Genomic DNA, 15,489 nt, shown 5'->3' with positions numbered 1-15,489 from the left:
GTATACCCTTAATGTTTTTTTTCAATTTTTTTTACTGTTTTATTTTTTTCAGAATCAGAAAAAAGATTTTCAGTACACATTTGATTTTCGGAAAACTTTTTTCAAGTTTTCCGGTACAGAAAAACTTTAAAAAAGATTTCTGGTACAGAAGTGAAAAATTGTACTACCGGAAAACTCCATTGAAAAAATTTCCGGTACAGAAGTGTTTCCGGAAAACTTTCTAACAAAGATTTCCGGTACGCACCATTTTTAGAAATAATAATATGCCATAAATATTTTATATACCATAAATAATTAATAATTAATACATGATAAATACACTATAAATAATTAATACACTGTAATAATTAATAATTAATACGTCATAATTAATAATTAATATACCATAAATCGTTGTTTGTCGAAAATGTTAAGTCTCAAGTTTCTCGGAACAAGTTTCTCAAGCTTCTGTACCGGAAAAGTTTAAAAAAGTTTTCCGAAAAAGTATTCTGTACCGGAGAACTTAGAAAAATGTTTTTCGATAGAGTGTTATGTACCGGAAAACTTAAAAAAATGTTTTCCGGAAGATGCTTTGTACCGGAGAACTTAAATCAAGTTTTTCGGAGTGTATGTTGTGTACCGGAAAACTTGTATTCAAGTTTTCCGGAAGTTTAGGAAAAAAAAAAAAATCTTCCGTAAAACTTGAAATGGTAAATTTCTTGAAATTTTAGCATTTAAACAAGGGCAAAAATGTCATTTTATTCATGATTTGGGGGTATAGGTATAATTAAGGGGGTATGGGGTAAAATTTTCTAACATGAAGTATCAATAGTTTGTAAACCGTAAAAAAGACTCAATCTTAAAGCCCAATAGCATATAGGTCCAATAAACTATTATATGGTATATCTTCTCAAATTCATAATGCATTAATATGAAGTATCAATAGTTTGTAAACCGTACAAAAGACTCAATCTTAAATATATTTTTTTAATATTGGAGCACACCCTCAAACTAAAGCTCAAACCATTGTGTGATTGTGATCTTGGGATGGAGTTTGGAAATTTTCCAGTGTAATTTTAGTTGATTACGGTTGTGGATATTCTCTCAATTAAGGAGTTTTATTATTTTGCTTATTTGGTTTTCGGTCCGAGCCATTGACACTTAAGCTATTAGATGTTGGTGTTAATGACCTTTATCCTTAGGAAGAATTATATGATATTTTTAACTAGATTATCTAACTCTTTCCTAAGTGATGAACTTAATATCAAAACCAACTTGTTTAATATTAATTCCAATTTAACAGTAAAAGATTCAAAAATTTATTCAAAACTAAGATTCAAGAACACATGCATTATCAAAATAAAGAGTATAGAGATAGAAAAGTGTGCACCCTGGATTTTTATACTGGTTCGACTATCAGTTTGATAGTCTACATTCAGTCCTGGAATCAATTACCGATTCCAGCCTTTATTAGAAATGATTTGAGAATGTTTACAGACTTTCCAGTACCTCACTACCTATGCATCCAACTCAACATCAATCTTCTACAAAACCAATTTATCCTAAGAGCTACTCGTCAAGCTCTAGCAAGATCAAATTGAAGTCTCCTTTAGATGATGACACACCCTAAAGGATAACCACCAGTTACAATACTGGATTTCTACACACTTTCTTTTACAAAGATAACTTCTTTAAAAAAGACTAAAAACTCTTTATTCAATCACTATCAAATCTCACACATAATATTTGCCAATCAAGTTTGTGTGTTATAACAATTTCTCTCAAAGTGTATTATTTGAAAAATTCAGTTCTTTCTATGTATTCTGTTATTGTTTGAAAATTGTGATTGATTTCAATTTATATAGTTTTTGAAAAACTCAGATAAATCGATTTTCCAATCGATTTATTAATGTGTATTCCCAGCTTAATCGATTTCCCAATCGATTTCGCGTTTCTTGTTTTTCTTTAAATTCTTGAAAACATATGAACTAATCGATTTGCTAATCGATGTTTTTAATGCATAAATCAGAAATTTGATGCTCAGTTCATCTCAGAGTCGATTGAGTAATCGATTTATATTTGTTTTGTTCAAAGTGTAAGATCAAATAATCGATTACTCAGTCGATTCATGTTTACAAACATAATCGATTTGGCAATGGGCTAATGTCTCCCTGTAACTCATATACTCAACCAAATCGATTTGCCAATCGACTGATTTCTCTCTGTAACTTAGTTACTTCAACCAAATCGATTTGTCAATCGACTGATTTCTCCTTGTAACTCAGTCACTTAGTTACAATCGACGTGCCAATCGAATATGTAGTATGTCTCTGATAAATGATAAACTGATTCATTTATGCAATCGATTATCCTATCGATTTTGTTTAATCACAGAACACAGGTCTGATAAAACATTTTTAAGTAATCGATTTGCCAATCGACTGATTTCTCCTTGTAACTCCGTCACTTAGTTACAATCGACGTGCCAATCGAATATGTAGTATGTCTCTGATAAATGATAAACTGATTCATTTATGCAATCGATTATCCTATCGATTTTGTTTAATCACAGAACACAGGTCTGATAAAACATTTTTAAGTAATCGATTTGCCAATCGATTATCTCAGTGAAAGTTTTGTTCTGTGAATTTAAACAATCGCAATTGATTAGTGGGAATCTTGTACCTCAAGAAAGTATATCAATCGATTGTCCAATCGATTCCCTTTGATCATAGAACACATGTCTGATATCTTGTACCTCAAGAAAAGTATATCAATCGAATGTTCAATCGATTGCCTTTGATCATAAAACACAGGTATGATATCAGCCTTTAAGTAATCGATTTCATAATCGATTGACTTAGTTAAAACTTGGTTCTATAACTCAGAAAATCGATTGCCCAGTTGATTTCCCAATTGATTGATTAAAATACTTATTTTATGATTTCATTTTTAATTGGCAAATATTAGATGTGTGAAATCATAATGATGAATCTAACTAATAAACACTATAAACACTAGACACATTTACATATAATCTTCAAGCTTTGTATGATCCAATCAATCTTTGCTTGGTTGCTTGAGATCCAAGTGTTGTCCAAGTGTTGTGTTTGATTCTTTCCTGAAATGTATCTCAACTCAAACTATTAGATTACTTAGATAATGCATATTCATTGTATGTTTGGGAGTTACATCAAAATCACAGAGGCATATATCTTACATTAGAGCCTTTTGATTTTACTGCTCCAACATTTCCGCGATTTTTTGACAGAACTTGGGTGTGTTACGAGTTCTATTATGAAGATGACTTTGCTTTGGTTTGTCGTTGCTTATGTTGTGCTTCTTTGTAATATGGTGTTCTCTTGTGAAAAAATTATCTGATTGATTTGATTAGATTTTTGTTATTGGAGTGTCTTTTGTTTTGGTTAGCTTGTGCTGTTGTTTATGATAGTTTGACGTGGTTAAAACTATTTCTTTGATTTTTTACTTTTTGTTGGTCCTTCTATGGTTGCTCTCATCACCATCGGTTCATCTATTTGACAATTGTTTCTCCCTCTGTTAGCTCTTTTGTTTGATTGTTAACTTTCCACTTATAAATCTAATATGTTTATGCTAGGTCAATCTTATTTAGGTTATGTTGACATATAAGCAAGGTGTTTAAACTCGAGAGTCTAAGAAAATAGTCTCAAGGTGTAATTCTAAGAGTTTATCTAATATTAAAATAATTATATATATACAATTAAAATATAATTTTTTTTAAAGATTTAATTTATATACTGACAGTAAAAATCTTTTATACCGTCATTCAATAACCTTAAAAATTATGTATTTTTATAGTAATTACATAAAAAATTACAATTATGAATGGTTGTGATATGTTAATAATGATTTTTTTTTAATTATGTCAGTGCACAATAATTAAACTATTTTTTTAAATAGATAAAAATATCATCGAAGAATTTTAATAAACAAACTCATATTGATGCATAATAGTAATATCTCACAACAATATTAAATGTGCAAGTTTACATTGTAAGACAAATTAATGTAGAACCGCTAGCTCGTAAAATCCTAGTAAAATGAAGAATTTACCCATTTTACATATACCATCTGCATAATTTGTGATCTAACAAGGGAGAATTGGTCATCTAGACACTTTAAGAAGCAGATGACATAGTTGCCTTCACATCTTCGGCAGAAGAGCACAAGAACACTTGATTGTGCAAGTTCAAACCAATATCAGGCGAAAATTCTCAAGTCAAGCTAATGTTTCTTGAAAGGAGTATAGTAGATTGTCACCGGTGAGAGGAGGATAATCCAAAGAATGTGGTGTGGATGGTAATTGTAATAACTGAATTTTGTCAGCCCGTTGTTTGACCATCACATTCTTCTGTTTATGCTAGAATAGAAAATTCATTTGCTTAATATTTTGCAACATGCATCCTTACAATGATCATCGCCGTTGATACTATAAAGGAACGAGTTTAAAGAATCTTTCTTACTTAAGTTTTACAGCTATTGGTGCGGAGAGTGTATTAAGTTGCAGAGAACTATGAACAAATAAAGGACTTAGACAATTGACCCGAAACAATCTACAAATTGATGATATTTTTACAATATGAATCATTTACCTATGTGAAAGGTTTATAAGTGATTTGAACAATCAATTCCAAGTAAAGAAAACTAAACACTAAGAGGCAAGCAACACAACACAACTTTCACCAAAAATTCTATGAACATGAATTCAGGAGTTTATGTTGTTAAGATATCTGGAATTGTTGTAGAATGAGCCCCCAATATCTTACCACCAGCATCTGGGAAATTCTCACATTCAGGTATTGAGCTGATATTCCCATCAGAATCTACTTGTACAGGATACTTAAGAAGATGTCCCTGAGGAAGTGACAATTCTTCAGATGCGTAAATTCTCCAATTATTCTCTGCAATTTTATTCACTTTACGCACACACTCCAATCTCTCTGGTTCCTCAAAAGTTTCATCTAACATGTCAAGATGCTCTGCCCAAAGTGACATTCTGTAACCATAAATCTGCAGGAATAAAAACCATAACATGGTAGGTATAAGAGATTAAGAGGTAAGAAGTGCAACAATAAGAGTATATTTGGAAACAGGTAGAATAGTTGTGAATATGTGGTGGTCTAACTCTACAATAAGTAGCTTCATACTAAACTTGTGCGACTTTGAAAAAACTTATTTCCAAACATACACTAAATTAATTCTAGATGTAGAATTGATTTTCACATGTTTGGATATGCTCGGGTAGAATTGATTTTAACTACAGAACTGATTCTAATTTGAAACTAGAATTTGGAGTTTTTGCCTCAAGAATTGAATTTTAGCCTCAAATTTACTATTCAACTCACTTTTACATGAATATATTCAAACATTAATCATTTTAAATTCAACTCACTTTTAGTCAGAATCAATTTTACGAAATCAATTCATTCAAAATCATTTTTCATCATTGTAGAACCAAACATGCACTATGTTATCAGATGATCAGCAATCAATATTGTCCAAACAGACATTGCACAAATAGTAGGAGAAACATAGTTGAAAAGTCAAACGAGAAATGGATTTTATTTGTGATTTATACATGACATAATTCAGTAATTTAATAAATTGGGAGGAAGTCATTCTCATTCAGCATAGACAATAAGGGTAAATTTCTGGGTCTACTTAGCATAGAATCATTTAGTAATTTGATGTATGCGTAAAATATACTCATTTGAGATGAGGTATGATTTCCAGCTCATTGTGTCTAGTTGCAATGTTACATATCATTTGTGGCTGGACAATCAATAATTTTCGATTGAGAAATACAAACCTGGCCACGTGGATGTCTTTTCTTCGCAGACCATGTATAATGGGGTTGATATGAACCCATAGCTATCTCAGTATCTTTAGTACCAGCCATAGATCTTTGGTTTATGTTAGCAGATCCCACTATAACATATTCATCATCCACAATCATCCCCTTGGCATGCACATAAATCATATTTCTGCGATATTTATATGCTCCAGAGATCTGACAAAATTAACAACCCATTCTTAATCAGTGTACACCATTTATGATAAGTATTTCAAAAGTCAAGAAGAACATTACGTGTTAACTACAATCTCTATAGCACACAATGAAAATCCATCCTTACTGAGTTATAAAAATGTATTAAAAAGATTTTATCAACTTATATGCCTCTTCGACTCTTCCTGTTTGGTAATTAAAACAGTGTACATTTGGCAACAGATGAATTTCAGCAACATTTTTTTACAACTTGATCACAATAATAGTATCCAAACGCAATGCAAATGGCAAGGCCTACGATGTCATAAACATGGTGAAAGGAAAAGCCAACTGAATCTATGTCTAGGCAGATTTAAGTTAAGAACTGAAGATGAAGGCTTGGTAAATTGTGAACTCATTTGTTATTTAATCCAAATTTGAAACAAACATGTGAAGAGATAAACTAAGATATTATAGTTTTAAGTTTGTTTGATCTGAATATGGTCAAGGCTTTCATATGACAAAGCTTAGAGCAAAAGAAAATCACCCTTCTGAATACATCATCTCATTTGTGACATTATTAGTAAGAGATACGTACTATCACTGTTGTCAATATAAAGAAGATTTTCACATCTACGGTATTAGATAACTAAATAATATGGTATAAAGCAACCATGTACTGTTTAATATGTTAAGAAGTAACAAACTACATCTGAAAGATGCTTAAAAGAAAAGTAATAAATGCTTAACATAAACAAAATGGAATTTTTATTTGAAAAAAGTTACCGGTGCACCATTTGAGCCTGAGCTTTCTTCATTGAAGTGTTCCCGCTTACCAAGGCAATAGAAATTGAGGTAATCTTGTGGGTTCACGTCACTAAGTTGCGATGATTTCAATTCTTTAGCAACAACACTATACATCATTTGCATTGTCTGGGCCTGTATACAGAAAACATAAAACTGAGCATAAACATTTTGTTTTTTTTTGTTTCTTTTCTGATCTTTGGACAGTTGCATACAAGTTTGGTATCCACCATACTGACAACAATCCAACATTAGTGAGAAATCACTCCTTTGGGAATTACCGACATTATGCCCTCTAAAGTGCACTATAGAGAAGCTGTTGCAATCTTGTAAATTTTCATAATTAGACAAGTTTATAACTGTTGAGAGTCCTAAAGTGATATGGTCTGAATAGTGGTTATATGTGAGATGCAATCTTCACCTTATAAGTCCGTAACTCAACTCAATTTTAAGATAGTATTACACCTATCCTATCCGTTGGGCCGCTCGTGAACTGACCACGCAGGTCATGCTCTAGATATCTAGTTTCGGGTGTGAGGGGACGTGTCGAGAGTCCCGCGTGAAATGGCCTAATAGTGGTAATAAGTGGGAGACAACCGTCTCCTTACAAGCCAATTAAGTGAGGTTGAGTTAGGTCCAATCCAATTTCTAAGATAAACTTTGACAATTAATAATCACATACCTGCCAGAAGAGAATTTCTTGCACAGCTCCAGATTTAGGATCACCTTCTGGCCACATTGGTAAAACAATATAAATAGCAAATCTCTCCTTAGCTCTGATTTTACTAGTAATTTTCAGCGCCAATTCCATTGGGATGAGATTATCAGCCCCTGACCACAGAAGAAGACAATGAGTTTGACACTAGCAAAAGACGGGAAGTGGAACATCATCTCATTATTCTTAAATCCTTATCTCTATTCTTTTTGCTAACAAAATATGTACAAATTAAGAAATTCATAAGTATATCTTATGAAAATAATACAACAGTTAATTTATTTCTTAAAAAGAAGATGAAGTTCATTATTTCAGAGAAGATCACAAAGAGTTGGGAGGATAAACATGAGTTTAATGGACATGCATAATGCATTGTCAGTGTAAACAATTTTACGCTGACAGCCAACACGAGCTGTTGATTGTGAAGTTATTTTATAAAGATAGTCACAATCTTGTGGTGAGATACTGAGATAACAAAATCAATAGTTTTTATTAACTGTCTGTATAAATATTCTTGTTGAGATATTGATATTTATTATGATATGATTTGTTAGTATCCTTTAGAATTATGATAGGATCACATTCCTATTTAGATTATATCTCCCATGTATATAAATAGTTATTCAAACCTTTTCATTTTTAATGAGAAATATCCGTATTCATGTATTGTCATGATTTAATCAGATTTGGACCTAATTCACACCATATGAACAACAACCCTTTTTCTACCAGATCAACTTCTGAAAGGGATGTAGATTTCAAAAATAGTATGGCATTCAATATTTCCCCCTAAGATCAAGGTATTCAAACTTTAAGGAATTTCTTTTGTCCATAACAGAAGAGACCACCTCACTTAAATATAGACATTTATATTGCCTATAAAAAATATGACATTTAACCTAACCTGCATCTTTGTAAGATGGCCATGCATATGAAGATCCGATAAAGTATTGGTTTTCAATATAAATGAAATGTTGAGCAGATCTGATAGCTTGAATGTACCCTGTTTGAATGCTTTTGTCTATAACCAAACTTTTAGCACAGATGAGATTCTGCATCCAAAATATGAAATTTGGAACTCTTGAAATATGACTCAGATCAATCCATATATAAAATCTCAAACTCAATATATAGCTTCTTTACAGAGTTTGTCCAAGTCAACATGTTTTATTTACAGATATAATAGGATGGATAGAAAAGTAAAACCAGTTAACATACCATGGATAGAGCAGTATCAACACGTTTTGGAAATCCTTTTAGGGATCCTGAGTCGATGGAGCGGAAGATCTGTGAAATCATGTGTATCCCAATAAGAGTTGAAAAACAGAGTAATGAAATGAACATGCAAGTAATATTTTTACTCATAACCAAATTTGCTTTTTGCCGACCTGAACATGCCAGTTTTCAGGATCATCTTCACTAGAAACCCATACCAAGGGATCATCCCCTGGAACAATCGTATGATCCTCCCTTGTGGGAGGAAGAGAAGGACTTAATATCCATGAAATGCGTTCTACTCTTATTAAAGCATCATCATTCCACTGAGAAGCTTTTTTGAAAAGAATTGCAAACTCTCTCCACTTAGTTGATTTTCTCCATCGTTGTTCAAAATTAATAAGAACATCATATGCAGCAGGTCCATCTATTCTGCAGTGCAAATCATGCCATGGTTGTCTGGGAGCCCTTGTCCCAGCCTATCACAAACAGCAAACAAGAAAAGCAGGAAGCAGTGACGATAAATTAATTTGTACATCATTTTCTATTAAAAAATAAAAGGAGAGACAAAAAAAAAAGCCAAAATGTTAAGTGTGTTACGACATTGTAACAAAACCATACAACCTACAGCATATAGGTAGCTACGCAAGAGCAAGACTGACTGTCTAATTAAATAATGATACAAGATAATAAATACTTGAACCAATCTTTAAGTCGGTCGTGCAAGCAACATCATGAGGGGAAAAATAACAAAGGGAATAAGATATTTGGAGCTAACAATTACAATTGGTTCCTACCTGGCATTCAACAATCAGACTAAGTCCAATAAATTTGATGACTAAGATTGTTATAGATTGTTATTTGAAGCAGATAACACAACTAGGTAACTCTAAAAAAATTCCAATTCTGAACTTGATACTTCGCGATCAAATTTTTGAATACTGGTGTGAAGGCTCAATCTAAGCCAACTCAAGAGCCAAGACAACTTCCAGCCTAGGTCTGGAGGAAGAACATGAGGCATCCCTTGTGTGGTGGCGACATGACAGAAAGGACCATCTCTAACAAAATAATTGTCTTGTCTGGGTAGTGCAGGTAGTATTGGGGTAACCATGGATTTGGATGAGGGTCTTAAGTTCGGGTAAGTGGTAACAAACCCCAATGATAGATAGGGATATATTGTGGCTCTTAAATCCGATGCTATAGGTGCTATACTAAGACATTACAGTTAAGATTACAATAATAAATTATATTACATTCAATAAACAATCGATCAACGTTAGTGTCTCTAAACAGAAGTTTTATACAAGCTAATTACGTGTCCCTCTAATTCCACTCTGTAACTTGGGGGTTCACTAAGATGTTGTTAATGATATCACATAATATAAGCTCTATTCAAAAGCTAGTCTACAAGGCACAACTTGTAAAATCTATAAAATGTAATGATATGACCCTGTAACTTAGGGATTTAATCAAAGACATAATGGATAATATAGCCAAAAAACATTTTATTGCATAGTTAACACAGAAATGTCTCCCAACAAAAAAAAAACATAAATGCAATGTTGATATATCAAATTGAGCTGACCACTTACAGGATATGTAGGATTGTGGAAATCACCAGAAAATACAGTATCGAGATCACGAAAAAGTCGATGCTCAGGTGTGTCATAGCGACCATCACACAAATCAAGACCTCCTATAAAAGCAGATATCTTTCTGTTATTACCAGCAGCCTGTGTGTCCATGATAACACATTTTTGGTGGTGTGTGAAGACGGTTCCAACAACCTGTGTAATACCATATATCACAAGCAACTTCAGTACTTCACTATGTTGTTTGTCTCAAAACACACGTAACCATCTAATCATACCACAACTCACAAGCCAAAATAATATGTTAGCTTCAAATAGAGAAAGATTAAAGTAGAAAATACATTTATTTCACATACTACATTTTGCTTCTTAAAAAACATACCCACAATTTAGAGCTTATGCCATAAAATAGATTTAAGAGCTTAGGCCACATAACACAAGGCATTTCACATTTGATTCCACTGAAAATGAGTATTTCCAAACAATATACAAAATCAATTCTAACCAACAACAAAAATACAAATTACACAACAACTATCCAGAGATAGTTGCCAATACTTGCATGTTGCTTCAAGAAGCTCATCTTGCTGCTGGCATAGCGAGGCGCTAAAACACACATGACAGAAGAATGTTTGAAAAACTTCCTAGTTTCCTCATCATGAGTCTGCATTACTCCAGCCTGCATCAAAACAAGAAAACATCCAATAAGCAATAGTAGCATAGCAACCAAGTGATTGAACTCAAGTGGTTAATGAGCTCCACTTAAGGAACCCGAGTTCAAATCTGGCTGAAACTATTCTTGGCCAGTCTTAACTAACCTACTTACCTTCCAGCCAAACTCCAGCTTATGAGGACTATCAATTGAAATAGCATAGCATAGCAACCAATTGAAAAAGAAAAAAAATGCTAAAAAACAAATGAAACCATACCGTCTTTAAGAAGATCTTGTCATGGGAAGTTTTATCATCCCAAACAAGCATCAAAACTCTAACCCCTTCTTCAGACTTGTACTTAAGCAATTCACCAAGTGTTAAATCTCCACCTCGTGGCAAAGGTCTAGTAGGTTCCCTAACAAGCTTAATCTTATGGTAAATTGACCAACCCGCCAAATACACCATATGATGAGCCTCTGATATAGCATAACATATATCTTCCCAACATTTTTCATGTCTAAAAACCTTTCCACCGTCAAGCTTAATCTCCGGTAACAATCCCGGAGTACAATGTGCATCTTGGTAAAGTCTCACAGAGCTTCCCTTCCTCACAGGAAAATACGTGTGTCTCACGCCTTTGTGTTCCGGATCCGCCGCAATACCACGGAGGTAGAGAGAATTCTCGCCCACCGGTGTGAACTTCATTTGTAACCGAAGCGCGGTGTCCGGCTTCGGCGGCTTACCGGAGGAACCTATAAGAGGAAACCAATCAGAAATCAATTCGCCAGATGCGATTCTCTGCGCCGGAATCTTGACAGTCCCCATCGTTTCCGCGCCGAAAACGTCGTCGTCTTTGACGCGGAATTCCAAATCGACAATCTGATGTGCTAACGGAATGTTGAATCGTTCGTTCCATATCGGATTCGGCGAGTTTTTTAGCACGCGCGTGCGTGCCACGGTTGCTTGCGGAACCGTAACAGTGACGTACGGATCGCTCGTTATGATCTTTCGCCGGTAACGGTGTGTACGGTGGGTACTTCCGTCGGCGTTTTCGGAAGGTGATTTGAATTTAATAGTGTCACAGCCGGTAATGCAGCGACGGAAATGCTCGGAGACTATATCCATGTTAGGTAACCGGCGAGCTTCTATGATTGTTAAGTCGAGGTCGCCATGGAGGTTTGTAAAACCGTTTCCGTCAACGCCGGTGCCCGCCATGAAAATAACAAAGTGTGTTGTGCTAACGTGCGCTGGGTGTAAAGTTGAGAGGAAAAGGGGTTTTATAGTAACTTTCCCCTTTTTTTCTTTCTTAAATCAATAGGTTTTGTTATGGCTTGAATGAAAGGGAGTAGAATCAGTATTGCGTAAGAGTTTGAGTTTGAAGGAGAGTGGTTTTGTTCTTAGTTTTGGATTTTCTTTGCTTGATTGTGTCGTTTCTTTTTCCCAGAGACAGAGTGTTGCTGTGAGCAACTCGTTGTCGTGGCGTCTTCACTGTGAAATAATTACATTGATATTTTATTGGATCTCGTGGTTTTCGATGTCAACTACGTGGAACGGAATCGCCAACGCTGAACGGGATGTGGGATTAATTATTTAATTAATTGTGATTGAAGCATAGTTTTATTTAGTAGTTGAGATTGTGAATTGTGATTGTGAATGTCCACGTATCAATAATTACATAAATAAATAATTTTAGTAGTGAGAGACCTTAATCGTGTTGAAAGTGTTAATGATGATGGAGCTAACACCCCATGTTGGTGGTGGGTGGTATAAAGGTAGTTGGAGAAGCGTGAGTGGGTCTCAACGGCTAAAATCGCTCCACTGTCGTGTGTCCTACCAGTTCCATCAGCTTGGATTCCATTACGAGGACATTGTGAATCTTTGATTGTTATTCACAGAAATGATTCATTTAAAATGACTATGAGGCATGGTTAATGCATATTGAGGTACACTAGGTAGGTTAAGTAGGGTAACATGAAATAAATACATATACCACCTTATAATAGTATATTCCTCACTTTTCTTAGTTACACTTTCTTTTTACTTCCAAGTAAATTATAGGAGTACGTGAACTGAATTTATTAAGGGTGTGAATGTGTAACTAAAACAAGTTGAGATTTATTAGGAAAATTGTATATTACTTTTTGTGTCACGTTAAGTAAAAGAATTTTTATGTTTTTATTATAATATATATTTCATTCGTAATAACATAAAACATCACATATGTGGTACAGAGATAAACTCCAACAAAAATTTAAAATCTACGTTAAATTTACAAATGGTTTCATGAATTTAAGATAGATTGAATGATTGATAATCATGTGATGAGTGTGTTGTAGCTAAATATCACTAGAAGAGGGGGTTGAATAGGGATTTTGCTGTTAGAAAACAATTTTTAAGTGTTTTAAAAACTATCCTCTTGTTGAGGATGGCTAGCTCGAGGATGGGATTTTTAAATCGTTAGATCTAAGCTGAGTAAAAAAGTAAGAGCAGAATATGAGGGACACACACACAATTTTATACTGGTTCACCCAAAGATGGCTACGTCCAGTCCTCACACCCTTGTGAGATTTCACTAACTTTCAAAACAGATCAATCCTCAACCCGAGGATGATTACAACTGTGTATTATCAAGCTTCACCAAGCTTACAATCAATTTCCAAATATTTCCAAGCTTCACTCACTAGGAAATTACAAAGTAGAATGAGAGTGATTGATACTTAATACTTTCTCAAAAGATATACAAAGATATAGTGTAGGATCAAAGAAAGTAATAAGGGAGGATGTGATTTGCTTCTTGAAAGCTTTAAGATGCTTGATCTTTTTATGCAAGTGTGTTGTGTGTCTTCCAATGGAGAGCTTGTATGCATTTTATAGAGATCCAAGCCCTTGATGACCGTTGGAGCTCATTTTCAAAGGATCCAAGGTTTTCATCAAAATTACAGAACTGCCACTCAGCTTGTTAGGCTTAGGCAGAACCCATCCTCTTGCAGCATAGCTTTGATCTTGACATGTCCTTGCTTTTTCTCTTTAATCAAAGTGCAAGGCTGTTTCTGAGCTGCATTTTTCGAAGTCTCTAAGGTCTAGGTTGGCTTCATCTTTTGAGGTGATGTGGACAAGAGAGAAAAAGCCACTTTATGACATAGGACTGTCATACTCAGTCCGAGGATCAGATCTGACAGCAACATGTGATCTTCCATTTTTGGCTTGTTTCAAGTTGCCTTTTGCTAACTTGACTTCCTTATGAATTAAAACGTGCAAGCCCATTAAATGTTCAGATTTTGACCTTTGCACATGCTTGATAGGTTGCTTTCACTTTTGCTAGCATTTCCTTTACATACTAGATCTAGCCATATTCACCTTTTTCTTTTGACCTTTTGACTCTTACTTTTGAATGCTTTGTTTATTCATGTTTGACATTGTTATACATTTGAATAAACACAATTATTCTGGTGAGAAATCAGATTGTCCAGATCTGGAGTTTTTCAACTTGCAGCAATTTCCATCCTCGCGCTTGCAGCAAATTCCATCCTCACGAGGGTTTTCCATCCTCAGGCCAAAATCACTTTTTCCTTCTTTTTGCCTTAATGATTAATAACCTTTTATCTTAAATGAATACACTCAAGAGCACATGTTAGTCATTAACCACAATCATAATCTCTTAAGTAATTTTTGTTATCATTAAAATCATTTGAGAGATTTTGTCTCAACAGAGTGTTCACAATTGATAGAGTAATATACAATTATAATTAATCATGCAATTTTAAAAATAGTTGCAAGTAAATTTCAAACATTTTTAATGATTACAATTAATAGATCATGTAAGAACTTTTACATTAACATAAATCATAAATAAATGTGATTTTATAAAACTGAAACTTCAATATTTACTTTGCCATTATATTTTGTTAACTGAAATTCTAATATTTATTTTGTCGTTATATTTTACTTAATAACTCTTATTATTGCATTGCACTATTTTGTCTGTTCCAAATATGAATTTGTAATTGTTTAAATAGTCAATATTTTTTTTCTTGTAACTATTTTAACACGCTGCAATTAACTTTTATATCGCAACCTTGTGCTACTAATTTTTATATCGCAGACCCCACCGCCACGAGTAAACATTTTGCATACGTAAGTTTTCACAAGTCAACTTTATCAACTCAAAAAATAAATCTCTTTGCAATCCAATTATTTTCAAAGAAGTAGATATAGTTGGAAAATTAATTTTTTTTTTTTTTTGCACAAATAGCTTTTGAGTAAGTGGTATTTTGTAACATATTATACCTATTTGCTCATTTTTTTTCAAAACTTTGATTGTTCTTAGTTAGAGTATTGTTTTTGTCGACATATTTGATCTCGACACGAAAGTATATTGACTCCTCAAAAGACAAAGAATATCGTACATATTCAGCTTTATATGAGTGTTATTATTGTGTCCTCAGAAAAAAATTATTTATCATTTATAGATAAAAGAATAATGTTTAATAGTTATATATAATATTA

General features: G+C 33.5%; 1 protein-coding gene across 1 annotated transcript; it reads right to left on the bottom strand.

The window, feature by feature from the left end:
- Window positions 1-4,532: 4,532 nt before the first annotated feature.
- LOC101490234 (phospholipase D delta) lies at window positions 4,533-12,824 on the bottom strand. The gene is made up of 10 exons (XM_012719056.3): window positions 11,260-12,824; window positions 10,893-11,009; window positions 10,331-10,525; window positions 8,912-9,217; window positions 8,742-8,810; window positions 8,428-8,575; window positions 7,491-7,639; window positions 6,791-6,943; window positions 5,828-6,028; window positions 4,533-5,028 (listed from the first exon to the last, which is right to left on the bottom strand). Exons 1-10 carry the CDS (start codon window positions 12,196-12,198, stop codon window positions 4,732-4,734), a joined length of 2,574 nt encoding a protein of 857 aa, XP_012574510.1. The 5' UTR covers window positions 12,199-12,824; the 3' UTR covers window positions 4,533-4,731.
- Window positions 12,825-15,489: the final 2,665 nt, after the last annotated feature.

This window comes from Cicer arietinum, chromosome 8 (assembly GCF_000331145.2).
Source record: "Cicer arietinum cultivar CDC Frontier isolate Library 1 chromosome 8, Cicar.CDCFrontier_v2.0, whole genome shotgun sequence".
Taxonomy (NCBI): Eukaryota; Viridiplantae; Streptophyta; class Magnoliopsida; order Fabales; family Fabaceae; genus Cicer; species Cicer arietinum.
The sequence above is the reverse complement of the archived record's forward strand: the minus strand, read 5'-3'. Positions and strand labels throughout refer to the sequence as shown.